Source organism: Trachypithecus francoisi, unplaced genomic scaffold (genome assembly GCF_009764315.1).
Source record: "Trachypithecus francoisi isolate TF-2019V2 unplaced genomic scaffold, Tfra_2.0 Lachesis_group4, whole genome shotgun sequence".
In the NCBI taxonomy this organism is placed as follows: domain Eukaryota; kingdom Metazoa; phylum Chordata; class Mammalia; order Primates; family Cercopithecidae; genus Trachypithecus; species Trachypithecus francoisi.
In genome coordinates this window covers 24351255-24369959 of record NW_022681469.1, presented here as the reverse complement: position 1 = coordinate 24369959, position 18705 = coordinate 24351255, and the positions used below count along the sequence as shown (strand labels likewise).

General features: G+C 45.0%; 1 protein-coding gene and 1 long non-coding RNA gene across 3 annotated transcripts in view; one reads left to right on the top strand and one right to left on the bottom strand.

Annotated features, from left to right (window-relative positions):
* AKR1B10 (aldo-keto reductase family 1 member B10) overlaps positions 1-7210 on the top strand; it is a 50841-nt gene extending 43631 nt beyond the window's left edge. Inside the window, exons 5-11 of one of the 2 annotated variants that reach the window (XM_033193012.1) lie at positions 2764-2886; positions 3170-3276; positions 3714-3794; position 4136; positions 4324-4407; positions 5057-5139; positions 6850-7210. In XM_033193012.1, coding sequence (XP_033048903.1) covers positions 2764-2886; positions 3170-3276; positions 3714-3794; position 4136; positions 4324-4407; positions 5057-5139; positions 6850-6892 — 522 coding nt within the window. In that variant the 3' untranslated portion in view covers positions 6893-7210. The remainder of the gene's footprint in view (positions 1-2763; positions 2887-3169; positions 3277-3713; positions 3795-4135; positions 4137-4323; positions 4408-5056; positions 5140-6849) is intronic. The other variant, XM_033193011.1, reaches the window with a different exon arrangement.
* LOC117072649 lies at positions 638-17360 on the bottom strand. The gene is made up of 3 exons (XR_004432893.1): positions 17350-17360; positions 14469-14474; positions 638-723 (listed from the first exon to the last, which is right to left on the bottom strand). It is a non-coding gene; the product is annotated as an uncharacterized LOC117072649 (long non-coding RNA).
* Positions 17361-18705: the final 1345 nt, after the last annotated feature.

The following is an 18705-nucleotide window of genomic DNA, read 5'->3' as shown; positions in this document are numbered from 1 at the left end:
GCAAACTAATCTGACCTATGATGCACAAAAGCTTTTAAATTATCTAATTGCTCAATTGAAGTTTTCAGGAAACTTATGATTTCATAGCTTTTAAACTCTACTGCCCAATTGAATAACTTCATCTACGCTAGTGGCTCTCAATGTTGGCTATGCATTAGAATCACCTGAAGAGTTTAAAAATCCAAAGTCTAGGCTACAGCTTGAAGGGGTGGCCTGCCCCTCCACACCTGTGGGTATATCTCATCAGGTGGGACGAGAGACTGAGAAAAGAAATAAGACACAGAGACAAAGTATAGAGAAACAACAGTGGGCCCAGGCGACCAGCACTCAGCACACCAAGGACCTGCACCGGCACTGCTCTCTGAGTTCCGTCAGTTTTTATTGATTATTATTTCCATTTTCTCAGCAAGAGGAATGTGGTAGGAGAGCAGGGTGATAACAGGGAGAAGGTCATCAGGAAAACATGTGAGCAAAAGAATATGTGTCATAATTAAGTTCAAGGGGAGGTACTACGCCCGGATGTGCATGTAGGCTAGATTTATGTTTCTCTCCACCCAAACATCTCAGTGGAATGAAGAATAACAAAGCAGCATTGCTGCCAACATGTCTCACCTCCCGCCATCGGGCGGTTTTTCTCCTATCTCAGAATTGAACAAATGTACAATCAGGTTTTATACCGAGACATTCCGTTCCCAGGGGCAGGCAGGAGACAGTGGCCTTCCTCTATCTCAACTGCAAGAGGCTTTCCTCTTTTACTAATCTACCTCAGCACAGACCCTTTACGGGTGTCGGACTGGGGGACGGTCAGGTCTTTCTCATCCCACAAGGCCATGTTTCAGACTATCACATGGGGAGAATCGTTGGACAATACCCGGCTTTCCAAGGCAGAGGTCCCTCTGGCTTTTCACAGTGCATTGTGTCCCTGGTTTATTGAGAGTAGAGAATGGTGATGATTTTTACCAAGCATACTGCTTGTAAACATTTTGTTAACGAGGCACTTCCTGCACAGCCCTAGATCCCTTAAACCTTGATTCCATACAACACATGTTTCTGTGAGCACAAGGTTGGGGCAAAGTGACTGGGTCAAAGTTACACATTAACAACATCTCAGCAAAGCAATTTTTCAAGGTACAGGTCAAAATGGGATTTCTTATGTCTTCCCTTTCTACACAGACACAGTAACAGTCTGATGTTTCTTTCTTTTCCCTACACAACTCAGACAAAATCAGTAAGAAACTCTGGGGGAAGAAAGCCAGGAATAGGTAATTTTTTTTTTTTTTAAATTCAGAGAGTCTTGCTCTGTTGCCCAGGTTAGAGTACAATGGCATGATCATAGCATAGAGCAGCCTTAAAATCCTGGGCTCAAGCAATCCTCCCAAGTAGCTGGGATCAGAGGCACATGACACTACATCCAGCTAATTAAAAAAAATTTTTTTTTGGTAGAGACAGAGTCTTGCTATGTTGCCCAGGATGGTCTCGAACACCTGGCCTCAAGCAATCCTCCTGTCTCAGCCTCCCAAAGTGCTGAGATTACAGTCATGAGCCACTGCATCCACCGGTACTTTTTAAACTTCCCTGGTGATTCCAAGTTGCAGCCAAAGTTGAGAAGGGCTGAATAAAGAGTGCCCTGAACATGTCATGTTCATCCCTGCCTCTGAGCTTTGCTATTGCCTTCCTGTCTCATATGCTCATGTTTTTCCCCTTTTCTCTCTCTCTCTCTCTTTTTTTTTTTTTTTTTTTCTGAGGTGCAGTTTAAACTCTACCTGAAGGTCTGCCCTGACAGCTGCAGGCTGTGTGAATCTCTTCCTTCTCTGCCCTTTCTGACTCTGTCTATGCCCCGGTCATGTTATCTGAGGCAACCTCAGTGTCATGGTTGATGGCTCCACAGAAGGGAACCCTAGCACTTTAACTGGACTATAAGAATCCCAGAAGAAGGAAGCACATTGTATACTTTTACATCCTGACAACTTCTGGAACATGTAATAGATGGCTAATAAATACATGTTGCATTGGAGGCTGCTGCTAACATATATGATATCTTTGGGCAAGTTTGGAAAATGCCCAATATAGGCTAAAAGTTATACAAAGATTCCCTTCCTTGGGGGTCCCTGTAGTTTCTGTGCCGAGAAGCATGGCTGGATATGCAGACGGTGGGTCAGGTTTCAGTCCCACAAAACTCCTTGGCCAGGTGACCCTCCCAGGGCGTAATCTGAATGCATGACCTTCCTGCAAACTAAAGCGAGTTTGGTGTGGGAGACAGTGACTCAGGACCCATAAGTGAGGCTTCTCCACATGCTACATCCTCTTCCTGACTAACACAGCTTGCCCAGGTTTGGGTGTACAATGCACACACAACAGTAGCTCCCTGCTATCATTTGGATTCATTAAAAATAAAATCATCTCATAAACTTGCAAATGTTGATTTTTATTTATTTTTTGTTTTTTGTGTTACAAAACTTTCATATTTCCCCTGTGTAGAGAAGTATAATTTTGCATGTGTTTCGTTACGTGTAAGGTACGAGTGGCAAGAATATAAAATCTTTACCTGTTACTCCTAGTTTTTCTTGGGCTGAGGAGGGGCAGTAGGGCTGGAACCAATCACTGATGGGCACCCAGGCCCTGGACTGAAATTTCCTGTGAATGCTTCGGCTAACCCTGTTGTGGTGGATTCTTTAGCAATTTCTGTCCCAGGGAGGACTAAGGCAAGCCAGGGTCCCTGTAGTCCCTCTGGGGCTGCCCAAAAGGTATTCCTTTCTATGACAGGCCATGGAAGAGCTGGTGGATGAGGGGCTGGTGAAAGCCCTTGGCATCTCCAATTTCAACCACTTCCAGATTGAGAAGCTCTTGAACAAACCTGGACTGAAATATAAACCAGTGACTAACCAGGTAAATTCTGTTTAGTATAAGGGTAAATAAAGGTCTTGCCCTATTACTTCTTAAACATTGGGAGGAACGTTCAATGCTATGCCCGGAGTCTCATCTCAGGGGTCAGTGATCAGGACACTTTCGGGAGGTGTGAGGCTGATCTCATGGGTGTGTTAGCAAGAATCTCAGTGGGTAGGTGTTTGGCTTTTGCTTGGTGGTCTTTGTGTGTGTGTGTAGAACTCCCTATGAACAACTCAAAAAGCCAGCCAGCATTCCCTGTGACGAAGATTGTTTGCTGTTGCAGGTTGAGTGTCACCCGTACCTCACGCAGGAGAAACTGATCCAGTACTGCCACTCCAAGGGCATCACCGTTACGGCCTACAGCCCCCTGGGCTCTCCGGATAGACCTTGGTGAGGCTTGCAAGCAGTGGATCCTTCTCTTGATAATCTTAAAAACATTATTTTATTTTTGGTAAATATTGGTATGAGACCATAAGTCACTGGAAAGAAAAACGTGTGTAAGGTAATGCATTTGGTACAACCAAATGGGACGACAGTGGAACAAATGGGAATTAAAAAACAACAATAGCAGAGCAGCAACAGCAAAAACATGGGTGACGTGTTTGACCCTCTGGGAATATTTCCAGTTCAACCACCCAAGGATGAAGCAGGCTTTGCAAAATGCTGAGGCTTCAGAGCCTGGGGGAGGACCCAAGCTTCCAGGTCCTCCTGCCTGTCTCTCAGATGGAGAGGCCCTGATGATCAGTGGTGAGACCCTCATTGGAGTGGTGTCCATCTGTACATGGTAGCCATGGTGATTGTTCACATCAGCATCTTTCTGCCTCTAGGGCCAAGCCAGAGGACCCTTCACTGCTGGAGGATCCCAAGATTAAGGAGATTGCTGCAAAGCACAAAAAAACCACAGCCCAGTGCCATATTTTTATTTTTCTTGTTATCCAGCAACTCTTTCTTCCAGTCTCAGGTTTCATTTCTTGTGTTGTCCTCAAGTAACTCCTTAAAGGGGAAGAACACAGGAGCTGAAGCCATCTATAGTGTTTCCTTCGAAGTCTGTTGGAACCTCCAGGAAACACAAGAGCTGTCACTGAAACAAAGATAGCTTCTGGCTCACAGCTTCCTGTTAAGCCCTACGGTCAAGTCGCAAAGCATGGCTTTGGAGTCTAGAGATATGGGTTCAGATGCCAACTGTACCTCTGATCAGCCTTATGACCCCCAAGCTGCTTTCTTTATTCCTAAAAAACGAAGATCACAGAGTTGTCCCTAAGATGAAGGGAGAAAATGAGGCGGACGGCTGGCACAAGTCTAATAGCTGTCAAGGGCTCAGTCAGTATTAGCGATTGTACCTGAAGCCACAGTGAGCTGCAGAGATGTTTTATTCTTTTCCATAAAAGGAGGGGTCCTTGTAGCTGAGTGGAAACATGATGTCCCCTTTCCGCACAGGTTCTGATCCGTTTCCATATCCAGAGGAATGTGATTGTGATCCCCAAGTCTGTGACACCAGCACGCATTGTTGAGAACATTCAGGTAAGATCCCGGCTGGTCGGCCCTGGTATTCCTCAGTGGAGTGGGGGACAGGCAGACCCTGTCACCAGGATTCTCACTTCACCCCTGCACTGTCTTTGGCTCCCTCCCTTCCCACCACCCTATCATTTTCCAGCCCAGGGATCTAGGCTCCGTAGAGCTGAGATTAATGACCCATAGGCTAAAGACATGCTGGGGACAGTGCCTGTTGAAGCCCTGTCAGGTCTGAGCACAGCTGTGCCTCACAGCACTGAGAAGATCCTCAGTTGCCCCTGAGCAGCTAGGCCCTGGGCCACACACAATAGCAGACCGTCCTGGCCTCCCTACTCACCTCCCAGCAGCAGAGGAGATATGAACTGTCCTTGGTGAACTGTCCTCTTGAAGGGCGCATCATGGAGCACAGGGCCTGTGCACACCTGGGACTTAGTGCCTGTGAGCCTGATCTCCCTCCCCTGGAACACTGAGCACTACAAATACTGTGGTCTTTGTGTAGGACTTAATTTAGAGAAAAATTTGTAACTCGTGGACATAATGGGAAAAAACTCATGTGGCCAGTTTGTGCTGCTAGAGCTCCCTGCTAGAATGGCTGACAGTCTCCAGCCACAGCAGTAACGACCTTACTGATGATGTCCTGGAACTCCTATCTTTCCAGGTCTTTGACTTTAAATTGAGTGATGAGGAGATGGCAACCATCCTCAGCTTCAACAGAAACTGGAGGGCCTATACCATGTTGCCGTAAGTGGCATGGAGTTAACTAGGAATATTGCCAGGAGTTTTTCTAAACTGGTAGAGGGTGAGTTGGAAGGATTGGAAGGCTGCTGGGACTACTTGTGTCTTCAAATACAATTTTGGGGCAGTTCTGAAAGTTAAAATTGGGGTGCCTGGGAATCACTGCGAGGGACACATCTCTAATTGCTGCTCATTGTCTGAACTTCTGGATGTAGAGCTAGAATTGTAACAGAAGGTGTGTTGTCGATACGCAGGAGGCGAGCATTCATTTATTCATGCATTCAATAAATATCTAGTAGTCCTCTATGTGCCAGGCATTTTCTAGATGCTTGGGTTATCATACTATGCAAAGCTGCTGCCTCCACGTGCTTAGGGAGGGAGGGAAGAAGACAGAACAGAAATAAATCAACTCAAAATACGTGTGTCAGATAATAACAAATGCTAGACATAAAAATAAAGTAGGGCAAAGTGGATAGGAAGTGGTGGGTGGTAGTGGGACGGATCCTTTATACGGGGTGGGTCAAGGGAGGCTTTGCTGTGAGGAATATGCCATATGCATATTTGGGGAAGAGCATTCTTGGCAGTGATAACAGCAGGTGCCAAGTCCCTGAGGTGGGATTGTGTTTAGAGCATTCAAACAAGAAGGCCAGGGAGGCTGGATTAAATAATCTCCAAATGCCTCTCAAAGGTGGTGGTGGTAACTCTACTTGAAATGTCAGATATGTGGTTGAAAGAAAATTTTCACTCTGGGTAGGTGGGAATCCTAAATCATCTCTTTACAATCAATACTTTCTGATTAATGTATCTACTTAAATATATCCAAGAGAGTTCCCTGGCGTTTATTACTGCGAGGTCTGCAATTCAATGACAATTTGAATTTCTTCCAATGTTTCTATAGCCAAAATGATTTTTCAGCTTTTAAAAATGGTTTCAGTATCTCAAGCGTAGCTTGCATGTCATGATATTCCATTTCTATCCTGCCCACCCTTAGTATCACAGCAGCCTTTCCTCATCTTACAATGGCTTACTTTTATCAGCGCTTAACAAAGTAGCAGCTGCTTAGTGTAAAAAGGAAGGGTGAACATAAAATGGGACACTCCCTTAAACTAAACCGTTTACCTTCTTATGAGCATTATTTCCGGTGGAAGCAATGGGTTGGTGGGCTCAGGAGTAAGTCCACCTGGCCTTAAATTCAGCTCTAACACTGGTTTCTTAGCTGTGTGACATTGGGTAAATTTCCTAGTTTTTCCAAGTTGGTTTCTTTACCTATAAAGTGGATGATAATACTCATCGCAGCAAACATCCACTGAACCTTAGCTTAGAATGTGCCAGGGTCCTGAGCCCTTTGCTGGTGCTATTATCTCATTTAAAGTCATAATAATCCCCAAGCTGTCAATTCTGCTGTTGTTTCCTACCTCATGATGTTGTGAGGGTGGATTGGGACAAGACTTTTCAGTTGCCTCACCTGACACCAGGCTTACCATGAGTTGTCATTCCGAGTTGTTTCCCGTGCCCTGGTCACTGTCTGTCCTCCTTCCTAGCAAAGCCCTCATATTGATTTGAGGGAAGGTCAAGGTGTGATCACCCTTCTTGTGTTCTTGCAGGGAGGTGGCTGAGAGAGCACAAATACCATAGAGTCCACCAAGAAGAATACCTTTTGAATCAGAGCTGTTGCTTTCATGGAACACAGTTTCTCTGTTTTTTCTGTTTCTGCAGATCCTCTCATTTGGAGGAGTATCCCTTCGATGCAGAATATTGAGGTTGAATCTCCTGTGACATTACACAGGGAATTCTCTTTCTTCACTGAAGTGTGACTATCTCCATTAAGTCCTATTTTAGCCAAGCTTATCTGAAATCACAGTGAACTTTGTCCTGTTGTAGGTGAGAATCGAGGTTCTGTTTTAGACATGTATTTCTGTATGTTCAACTAGGATCAGAATATCACAGAACAGCATGGCTTGAATAAGCAAATGATAATTTTTTCCACTTATCTGATCTGATCAAATGTTTTTTAAACACCAGAAACTCTGCCAACACTGAGGATGTAAAGATCGATAATAAAAAATAATGATCGTAACCAAGATGTATTGAGAGTGGACTGTGCGCCCAGACAACTTGAAGTGTTTTCCTGTGGGTGAAGTCATTGAATCCTCAAAATAATCCCTTTGGGGTAGGTACTCTTATCATCTTATTGTTCACATTTGCTGGAAGAGGAAATTGAGCTACGCAGGAGGGAGGAGGAACTTGCTCAAGGCCACCCAGGGCTTTTGCCCTTGCTATTCTCATTCCCTATGATGTTCTGTCCTCAGATATTAGAATAATTCTCTGACTTGTATTTTTAATTTCCTTCCGACTTATCATCTTCTCAGAGAGGGCTTTCTCCTCACCCTATTTAAAATTAACCCATCTCCTCTGATATTTCCTCTTGCCCTTCTGTGTTTCTTCTTCTCCTTTGCATTTATCAATACATTATGTATTTTATATGTTTTCTGTTTGCTTGCTTACCCTGTTTCTACCCACTAGAATGTAAGTTCTATGGGAGAAGAGATTATCAACAATATCTGTTGAATAAATGGGTAGATTGAAAGGATGGAACAATGGATGGATGAATGAATGGAGGGAGGGAGGGAGGCATGGATGGATAGATGGAAACATGGAAGGAAGGATGGAAGGATGGATGAAAGGAAGGAAGGATGGATGGAAGGATGATAGGAAGGAAGGATGGGTGGAAGGATACATGGATTGGGGATGGATGAATGATGGATGGATGGATGAAATGATGGATGGATAGAAGGGTGGTTGGAATGATGGATAGATGGACAGAGGGAGGCATGGATAAATGGATAGAAGCAGGGAAGGATGGATGCATGGATGATGGATGGATAGATGGATGGATGGAGGGAGGGTAGGATGGATAGATGGAAGGATAGTTGGAAGGATGGATGGATGGATGGGAAATGTTTTTACTCCAATTTTACTTTTTAACTCCAATTTCAGATTTTAAAAAACTGAAGCTAGATTTCTTAATTGTTACAACCCATAATGCCTACTCACATAATCTGAAGTAATTTCATGAATTCTACAGCTAGTCATACATTACAGAGACTATATAACATCCTCGAACTGGAACTGAGAATAATTTTGGAGTCAGGGATGATATGTGGAGAATGTCAATCTTTAATTAATGATTAAAGTTATACTTCTGTTCTCATTCAAGTCTAATGGTGAGAGGCAAAATAGGAATTGAGGCACCACTAATATTCTCTCCTTTCAATTCTGTGTGTTCTACTCTGTGCTAGAAAATGGTGCATTGCCCTTATTAGCAGTTACTTTCTTTTTTTTTTTTTTTTTTTTTTTTGAGGCGGAGTCTCGCTCTGTCGCCCGGACTGGAGTGCAGTGGCCAGATCTCAGCTCACTGCAAGCTCCACCTCCGGGTTTACGCCATTCTCCTGCCTCAGCCTCCCACGTAGCTGGGACTACAGGCGCCCGCCACCTCGCCCGACCAGTTTTTTTGTATTTTTTAGTAGAGACGGGGTTTCACCGTGTTCATCAGGATGGTCTCGATCTCCTGACCTCGTGATCCGCCCGTCTCGGCCTCCCAAAGTGCTGGGATTACAGGCTTGAGCCACCGCGCCCGGCCAGCAGTTACTTTCTATGTGTGAGTTGAACATGGCTTGCATATAGTCCCAGGATCTGCTTTCTGCTAGGACACAGCATTCAGAAGACCTGAGAAGCAGTGGGCAGATAATGGCTGTGGTACTATTATCCATTAACCAAGGGATGCTGACAGCTCAAGTGAAAAGCAGGGGTAAAGGCAGCCTATATATCGGACTCTCAGGGTATATTTAAAGGCTGTCCTGATTGGAAAAAAACTATACCCTAGTGCTTCAACCTTGGGATAATCCTGAAGACTAAAAAAATATAATGGCTCCTCTATATTTACTGATAAGCAGAATTCATAACCTTGCTTTCTTCCTATGAATAGCAATATTCTCATTATTCTAGTTTTTATTTCTCCATTAGTGTCTGTATTAGTTTTCCTAGTGAGAGACAGGACTAGCTGGATTTCCTAGGCCGACTAAGAATTCCTAAGCCTAGCTGGGGAAGGTGACCACACCCACCTTTAAACACAGTGCTTGTAACTCAGCTCACACCCGACCAATCAGGTAGTAAAGAGGGCTCACTAAAATACAAATTAGGCTAAAATCAGGAGGTAAAGAAATAGTCAAATCATATATCTCCTGAGAGCACAGGGGGAGGGAAAATGAATGGGATATAAACCCAGGTATTCAAGCAGGGAACGGCAACCCCCTTTGGGTCCCTTCCCATTGTATGGGAGCTCTGTTTTCACTCTATTAAATCTTGCACCTGCACACTCTTCTGGTCCGTGTTTGTTCTGGCTCGAGCTGAGCTTTCGCTCGCCACCCACCACTGCTGAATGATGCTGTCACAGACTCACTGTTGACTTCCACATCTCTGGATCCAGCAGGGTGTCTGCTGCATTTGTGATGCAGTGAGGCACCCATTGCTGCTCCCGTTCAGGCTAGAGGCTCACCATTGTTTCTGTGCAGCTTAGTGCCTGGGTTCATCCTAATTGAGCTAAACACTAGTCAGTGGTTTCTACAGTTCTCTTCCATGACCCATAGCTTCTAACAGAGCTATAACACTCACTGCATGGCCCAAGGTTCCATTCCTTGGAATCTGTGAGGCCAGGAACCCCAGGTCAGAGAACAAAAGGCTTGCTGCCATCTTGGGAGTGGCCTGCCACCATCTTGGGAGCTCTGAGAACAAAGACCCACCTGTAACATTTGGTGGCCTGTACAGGGATTCTCTAAAGCAGTAAGTGATATCAGACCACTTTCACTTGCTATTCTGTCCTATCCTTCCTTAGAATTGGAGGAAAATACCTGGGATCTGTTGGCCAGTTAAAAACGACTAGCATGGCCATTGGACTAAAGACTCAGGTGTGAGGCTTCCTGGGAAAAGGCTTTCTAACAACCCCCAACCCTTCTGATTTGGGAGCATTGGTCTGCCTGGAACCAGCTTCTGCTTTCACAGCTTTCCTGGGGAAGCTGAAGGTTGACTAGAGGCAGAAAGCTGTCATCCTGAACTCCTGGCATCAGCTGGTAGAGATCATGGTGTAGTCAGAAGTCTCTACTCAACAGTCACCCATGCATGCACCCCTACCTCTCCTTCTGACCCATACCTCCTGGGTCCCAACCATGACTTTCTTGAAAGTGTAGCACCAAAATTCTTCTTACCTCTGAATCTACTTCCTCCAATCCCTGCCTCCTAGGTACTAATGCTTCAGACTTTCACTTGCTTTCCCAAGTATTAGAGCAAGTTTTATCTCCAAAGGGATCTAAGGAAGCTCTACACTGTGTCCTTAGGCATCTAAGCTATGAACCCAGGGAGTCTTGTCCCTGGTGTCCCTCCCAATTTAGGCATACAGCTCTCAACATGGGCAGTTATGTGGGACCCATTCCCCACCACCCTTGCTGGGTCCTTAGAACTGATAACCCAGTACTTTAACAATTGGAACTCGGTCTACAACAACATAAGAGATCAGGATGAAAACGAACTCAGTAAATGAAAGGCAGGCACATATTCCTATAGTGACAAATGGGGGCAATGAGCGAACATCCTTCCACTGTGTTTGCAGAATCTATCTACAAAGGCAGAGAAGAGAGAGACAGAGACAGAGAGGAGAGAGAGAGAGAGAGAAGGAGGGAGAGAGGAGAGAGGCAGAGAGGAGAGAGAGAGGAGAGAGGAGAGAGGCAGAGAGGAGAGAGAGAGGAGAGAGAGAGAGAGAGAGAGATGGGGAAACAGCAGCAGAGAGAGGGGGGAAACAGAGAGACAAAGAGGGAGTCAAAGACAGAAAGAAAGAGAAAACTAGAAGTAGTAAAGAAAAAAACAGTGTACCCTATTCCTTTAAAAGCCAGGGTAAATTTAAAACCTATAATTGATAATCGAAGGTATTCTCCATGACCTTATAACACTCCAATACCACCTGGATGTCAGTGTAAACAAGGGCATAGTCCAAAAACACTGAGACCACTGACAACCTGTAATGTTCCTATCAAAAATCCTTAACCCAGTAACCCGTGGATGGGCCAAATGCATTCAGTAGGCAGTGGCAACTGCTTTGCTAAAAGTAGCAAAGTAACCTTTAGAGAAAACCTCATTGTGAGCACACCTCAACAGTTCAGAGCTATCCTAAGTCAAAAAAAAGCAAAAAGGTAGCTTACTAACTCAAAAATCTTAAAGTATGGGGCTATTCTGTTAGAAAAAGGTGATTTAACATCAACCACTGAAAATTCCCTTAACCCAGCAGATTCCTAAAAGGGGATTTACATTTTAATTACCATGCAAAGATCCTTCCATACCTAGGAGGAACTCCCTTCAGGACAGGATGATAGATGGTTCCTCCTGGGTGACTGAGAAAAAAATCACAATGGGTATTCAGTAATTTTTAGGGAGACTCTTGTGGAAGCAGAGTTAGGAGAATTGCCTAATAATCGGTCTGCTCAACCATGCAAGCTGTTTGCACTCAGCCAAGCCTTAAAGTACTTACAGAATCAAAACTCTATCTTAATCCTGACTCAAAAGGTTACCTACACACTCACTGAAATGCATTTGCATAAGAACTGTTGTTTATGGGAATGCATCTTGATGGGGCAGCTGGGTTGTTATGAAATACTCAGGAACCCAGCCCAGCTCTAGAACTCACCCCTGAGTGCAAAGGCAATATTGGGCACGCTGGTAAAGGACCACTAGAATCTGGCAGCCCGGACCCCTTTCTTTGTAGTCAAGAAAGGTGAGAAACAGGTGCAGGACTGCTACGTCGGTGAGTGTAACTAATCCGATAAGCAGAGGTCCATGAGTGGTTACGCACCCTGGAAAGGTGCGGAGACAAGCTCGGTCATGGAGATCCTAACCCAGCGGCACTAGAAGAATTAAAGACACACATACAGAAATACAGAGTGTGGATTGTGAAATCAGTGGTCTCACAGCCTTCAGAGCTGAGAGCCTCAAACAGAGATTTACCCACATATTTACTGACAGCAAGTCAGTAATAAGCATTGTTTCTATAGATTATAGATTAACTAAAAGTATTCCTTATGGGAAACAAAGGGATGGGCCAAAATAAAGGGATAGGCTCTGGCTAGTTATCTGCAGCAGGAACATGTCCTGAAGCACAGATCACTCATGCTGTTATTTTGGTTTAAGAATGCTTTACGTGGTTTTCTGCCCTGGGTGGGCCAGGTGTTCTTTGCCCTCATTCCAGTAAACCCACAACCTTCAGCAGGGGCATCATGGCCATCACAAACATGTCACAGTACTTCAGAGATTTTGTTTATGGCCAGTGTTGGGGCCAGTTTATGGCCAGATCTGGGGACCTGTTCCCAACAGAAAGGAATAAGCATTAGGACCATAGAGGATGCTCTAGGACTAAAGTTCATTGGAAAATGACTAGGGGTGCTGGCATCCCTATGTTCTTTTTTCAGAAACGTTCCCCCCAAGGCAAAAATGCCCCTAAGATGTATTCTGGAGAATTCAGCCCAGTCAGAGTGTATGTACTTTTTACCTTCTCAGACTTGAAGCAAATTAAAATAGACCTAGGTAAATTCTCAGATAACCCTGATGGCTATATTGATGTTTTATAAGGGTTAGGACAATCCTTTGATCTGACATGGAGAGATACAATGTCACTGCTAGATCAGACACTAACCCCAAATGAGAGAAGTGTCTCCATAACTGCAGCCCGAGAGTTTGGTGATCTCTGGTATCTCAGTCAGGTCAATGATAGGATAACAACAAAGGAAACAGAACAATTCCCCACAGCCCAGCAGGCAGTTCCCAGTGTTGACCCTCACTGGGATGCAGAATGAGAACATGGAGATTGTTGCTGCAGACATTTGCTAACTTGGGTGCTAGAAGGACTAAGGAAAACTAGACAGAAGCCTATGAATTATTCAATGATGTCCACTATAACACAGGGAAAGGAAGAAAATCCTACTGCCTTTCTGGAGAGACTAAGGGAGGCACTGAGGAAGCATACCTCTCTGTCACCTGATTCTATTGAAGGCCAACTAATCTTAAAAGGCAAGTTTATCACTCAGTCAGCTGCAGACATTAGCAAAAACTTCAAAAGTCTGCCTTAGGCCCGGAGCAAAACTTAGAAACCCCATTGAACTTGGCAACCTCCGTTTGTTATAATAGAGATCAGGAAGAGCAGGCAGAATGGGACAAACAGGATAAGAAAAAGGCCACCACTTTAGTCATGGCCCTCAGGCAAGTGGACTTTGGAGGCTGTGGAACAGGGAAAGCCTGGGCAAATTGAATGCTTAATAGGGCTTGCTTCCAGTGCAGTCTACAATACACTTTAAAAAAGATTGTCTGAATAGAAATAAGCCACCCTCTCATCCATGCCCCTTATATCAAGGGAATCACTGGAAGGCCCACTGCCCCAGAGGATGAAGGTCCTCTGAGTCAGAAGCCACTAACCAGATGATCCAGCAGCAGGACTGAGGGTGCCCAGGGCAAGCACCAGCCCATGCCATCACCCTCACAGAGCCCCGGGTATGCTTGATCATTGAGGGCCAGGAGGTTAACTGTCTCCTGGACACTGGCACGGCCTCCTCAGCCTTACTTTCCTGACCTGGACAACTGTCCTCCAGATTTGTCACTATCCAAGGGGTCCTAGGACAGGCAGTTACTAGATACTTCTCCCAGCCACTAAGCTGTGCCTGGGGAACTTTACTCTTTTCACATACCTTTCTAATTATGCCTGAAAGCCCCACTCCTTTGTTAGGGACAGACATCCTAGCAAAAGCAGGGGCCATTATACACTAGAATTAGGAGAAGGAAAAAGGGTAAATATATATACAGACTCTAAGTATGCTTACCCAGTCCTCCATGCCCACGCAGCAATATGGAGAGAAAGGGAATTCCTGACTTCCAAGGGAACACCTATCAAACATCAGGAAGTCATTAGGAGATTATTATTGGCTGTACAGAAACCTAAAGAGGTGATAGTCTTACACTGCCGGGGTCATCAGAAAGGAAAGGGAAATAGAAGGGAACCGCCAAGCGGATATTGAAGCCAAAAGAGCCATGAGGCAGGACTCTCCATTAGAAATGCTTATAGAAGGACTCCTAGTATGGGGTAATCCCCTCCAGGTAACCAAGCCCCAGTACTCAGCAGAAGAAATAGAATGGGGAACCTCACGAGGACATAGTTTCCTCCCCTCAGGATGTCTAGCCACTGAAGAAGGAAAAATACTTTTGCCTGCAGCTAACCAATGTAAATCACTTAAAACCCTTCACCAAACCTTTCACTTGGGCATTGATAGCACCCATCAGATGGCCATATCATTATTTACTGGACCAGGCCTTTTCAAAACTATCAAGCAGATAGTCAGGGCATATGAAATGTGCCAAAGAAATAATCCCTTGCCTTATCACCAAGCTCTTTCTGGAAAACAAAGAACAGCCCATCACCCAGGAGAAGACTGGCAGCTAGGTTTTACCCACATGACCAAATCTCAGGGATTTCAGTATCTACTAGTCTGGGTAGATACCTTCACTGGTTGGGCGGAGGCCTTCCCTTGTAGGACAGAAAAGCCCCAAGAGGTAATAAGGCACTAATTCATGAAATAATTCCCAGATTCAGACTTCCCCAAGGCTTACAGAGTGACAACGGCCCAGCTCTCAAGGCTGCAGTAACCCAGGAAGTATCCCAGACGTTGGGCATGCAATATCACTTACACTGTGCCTGGAAGCCACAATCCTCAGGAAAAGTCAACAAAATGAACAAAACACTCAAGCAACATCTAAAAAAGCTAACCCAAGAAACCTACCCTGCATGGCCTGCTCTGTTGCCTATAGCCTTACTAAGAATCCTAAGCTCTCCCCCAAAAGTGGGACTTAGTCCATATGAGATGTTGTATGGATGGCCCTTCCTAACCAATGACCTTGTGCTTAACAGAGAGATGGCCAACTTAGTTGCAGACATCATATCAACAAGTTCTTAAAACATTATGGGGAACCTGTCCCCAAGAGGAGGGAAAGGAATTATTCCACCCTGGTGACATGGTATTAGTCAAGTCCCTTCCCTCTAATTCCCCATCCCTAGACACATCTTGGGAAGGAAACTACCCAGTCATTTTATCTACCTCAACCATGGTTAATGTGGCTGGAGTGGAGTCTTGGATACATCACACTCGAGTCAAACCCTGGATACTGCCAAAGGAACCCAAAAATCCAGGAGACAACGCTAACTATTCCTGTGAACCTCTAGAGGATCTGCACCTGCTCTTCAAGTGACAACCATGAGAAAGTAACTAGAATCGTAGATCCCCCTGGCTTTCCCTTGTCATATTTTTTTTACTCTTCTCTTACCTGCTTTTACTCTCACTGCACCTCCTCCATGCCGCTGTACTACCAGTAGCTCCCCTTACCAAGAGCTTCTATGAAGAATGTGGCTTCCTGGAAATATTGATGCCCCATCATATACGAGTTTTTCAAAAAGAAACCCCACTTTCACCACCCACACCCATATGCCCCTGCACTTCGGGCCTACATTTCAATCCCTGTGTCTTTAAACTCCTTGTTAAGTTTGTCTCTTCCAGAATCAAAGCTGTAAAACTACAAATGGTTCTTCAAATGAAGCACCAGATGCAGTCCATGACTAAGCTCTACCGTGGACTCCTGGACAGGCCTACTAGCCCATGCTCTAATGTTAATGACATTGAAGCTACCCCTCCTGAGGAAATCTCAACTGCACAATCCCTACTACAACCCAATTCAGTGGGAAGCAGTTAGAGTAGTCATCAACCAACCTCCCCAACAACACTTGGGTTTTCCTGTTGAGAGTGGGGACTGAGAGACAGGACTAGCTGGATTTCCTAAGCCGACTAAGAATTCCTTTGCCTAGCTGGGGAAGGTGACCTCACCCACCTTTAAACACAGGCCTTGTAACTCAGCTCACACCCGACCAATCAGGTAGTAAAGAGGGCTCATTAAAATACAAATTAGGCTAAAAGCAGAAGGTAAAGAAATAGTCAAATCATATATCTCCTGAGAGCACAGGGGGAGGAACAATAATTGGGATATAAACCCAGGCATTCAAGCAGGGAGCAGCAACCCTCTTTGGGCCCCCTCCTGTTGTAGGGGAGCTCTCTTTTCACTCTATTAAATCTTGCACCTGCACACTCTTCTGGTCCGTGTTTGTTCTGGCTCGAGCTGAGCTTTCGCTCGCCGCCCACCACTGCTGAACGATGCTGTCGCAGACCCATCGTTGACTTCTACCTCTCTGGATCCAGCAGAGTGTCTGCTGCATTTGTGATGCAGTGAGGCACCCATTGCTGCTCCCGTTCAGGCTAGAGGCTCACCATTGTTCCTGTGCAGCTAAGTGCCTGGGTTCATCCTAATTGAGCTAAACACTAGTCACTGGTTTCCACAGTTCTCTTCCATGACCCACAGCTTCTAATAGAGCTATAACACTCACTGCATGGCCCAAGGTTCCATTCCTTGGAATCCGTGAGGCCAAGAACCCCAGGTCAGAGAACAAAAGGCTTGCTGCCATCTTGGGAGTGGCTGCCACCATCTTGGGAGTGGCCTGCTACCATCTTGGGAGCTCTAGGAACAAAGACCCACCCTGTAACACTAGGGTGGCTGTAGCAAATTACCACAAGCTTAAAACACCAGAAATTTATTCCTGCATAATTCTGGAGGCCAGGAGTCCAAAATTTAGGTGTCATCCGGGCTATACACCCTTGAAGGCTCCAGGAAAGAATCTTTCTTGCCTCTTCCTAGCGTCTGGTGGTTGCTGGCAATCCTTGAGGTTCCTTGGCTTGTAGCTGCCTCCCTCTGATTTCTGCCTCTGCTTTCACATGACCTTCTTATGAAGACACCAGTCATTGGATTTATGACCCATCTTAATTCAGAATGTCCTCATCTTAATTTAACTAACTCCATCTGCAAGGACTCGATATTCAATTAAGGTCCCAATCTGACGTTACGAGTGGAAATGGACTTTGGGGGAACACGATTCCACCCAATATAGTGTCTGACACATTGTCCTGCCCTTAGTTGAATGCTTAATATTTGTGAGTATACACTTAGGGAGTTTTGTTTGTTTGTTTGTTGAGACAAAATCTCGCTCTGTTGCCCAGGCTGGAGTGCAGTGGCGTGATCTCGGCTCACTGCAACCTCAGCCTCCTGGGTTCAAGCCATTCTCCTGCCTCAGCCTCCTGAGTAGTTGTGATTACAGGTGTGTGCCACCATGCCTGGCTAATTTTTGTATTTTCAGTAGAGTTCGGGTTTTGTCATGTTGGCTAGGCTGGTGCTTGTGCCCCAGGGATTGTGGTGCTTGTGCCCCACTCCTGACCTCCAGTGATCTGCCCACCTTAGCCTACCAAAATCCTGGGCTTTTAGGCATGAGCCACTGTACTCAGACAACATTTTTTATCAGAACTTACTTTCTCATTCATTCGTTATCCAAGTAGCTGAAATAGCATCTCTTGGTATAATCTGATTCACATTTAGCCACTGCTCTTCTCAGCAGCCTGTTTGTTTCTGTATATATTCTTTCTCCAGTCTCCCTGGATTCTCATTGTTTTATTCAAAGCAAAGCATTCGCAGTGGTGTCTGTGAGTGTTGGCAGCTTCCCCAGCACCATGACTTTGCGTTTGTGCTCTCTGACAAGGAAATTTGGACTCAAGCAGTTTAGCTCCACAGTTGACATTCACTGACCTTGTGGAAGAAACAAATTCCTGATCTGACTGGAGAGATTAACTGGGCCTTTATCTATCTTGCCTAGGGGCATTTTGCTTTTTATAGCCAGGCTGAGTGGAGGCCCTGATAGTGATAGTCAGCCATTCTCTATTACAAAGAAAATGTAGTTCTAAGATAACCTCCAATGATCCTTGTGTAATCTTGCCCCATGTAACCTCCTTCCTTGAAGAATAGACAGAATCTGTGATGAACATGATCACATTGGCATGATTATTATGTTGTATGGTAAAAGAAATTTTTTTTAGATGTAATTAATGTTTCAGATCAATTGATGTTAAGATGGGGAGATCACTGGGGTGGGCCTGACTTAATCACATGAGCCCTTCATTATGTTACCTCTGTTTATTAGACACCTCATATTCTGAAAATGATGTAGAAGAAATGAAATGAAAATGAAAAGTGGAAACCATAGTTTATTTTCCTTTCAGTACATCCTTACCAACCAGTAAGCCAGAAATAAAGTATATTAGTAGACTGTGTGCACATCAGGAAATGAAGTAAAAATATTTGGGCCAGGCACAGTGGCTCATGCTTGTAATCCCAGCACTTTGGGAGGCCAAGGCGGGTGGGTAACCTGAGGTCAGGAGTTCAAGACCAGCCTGATCAACATAGAGAAACCCCATCTCTACTAAAAATACAAAATTAGCCGGGTGTGGTGGCACATGCCTATAATCCCAACTACTCAGGAGGCTGAGGCAGGAGAATCACTTGAACCTGGGAGTCAGAGGTTGCAGTAAGTGGACATCATGCCACTGCATTCCAGCCTGGGCA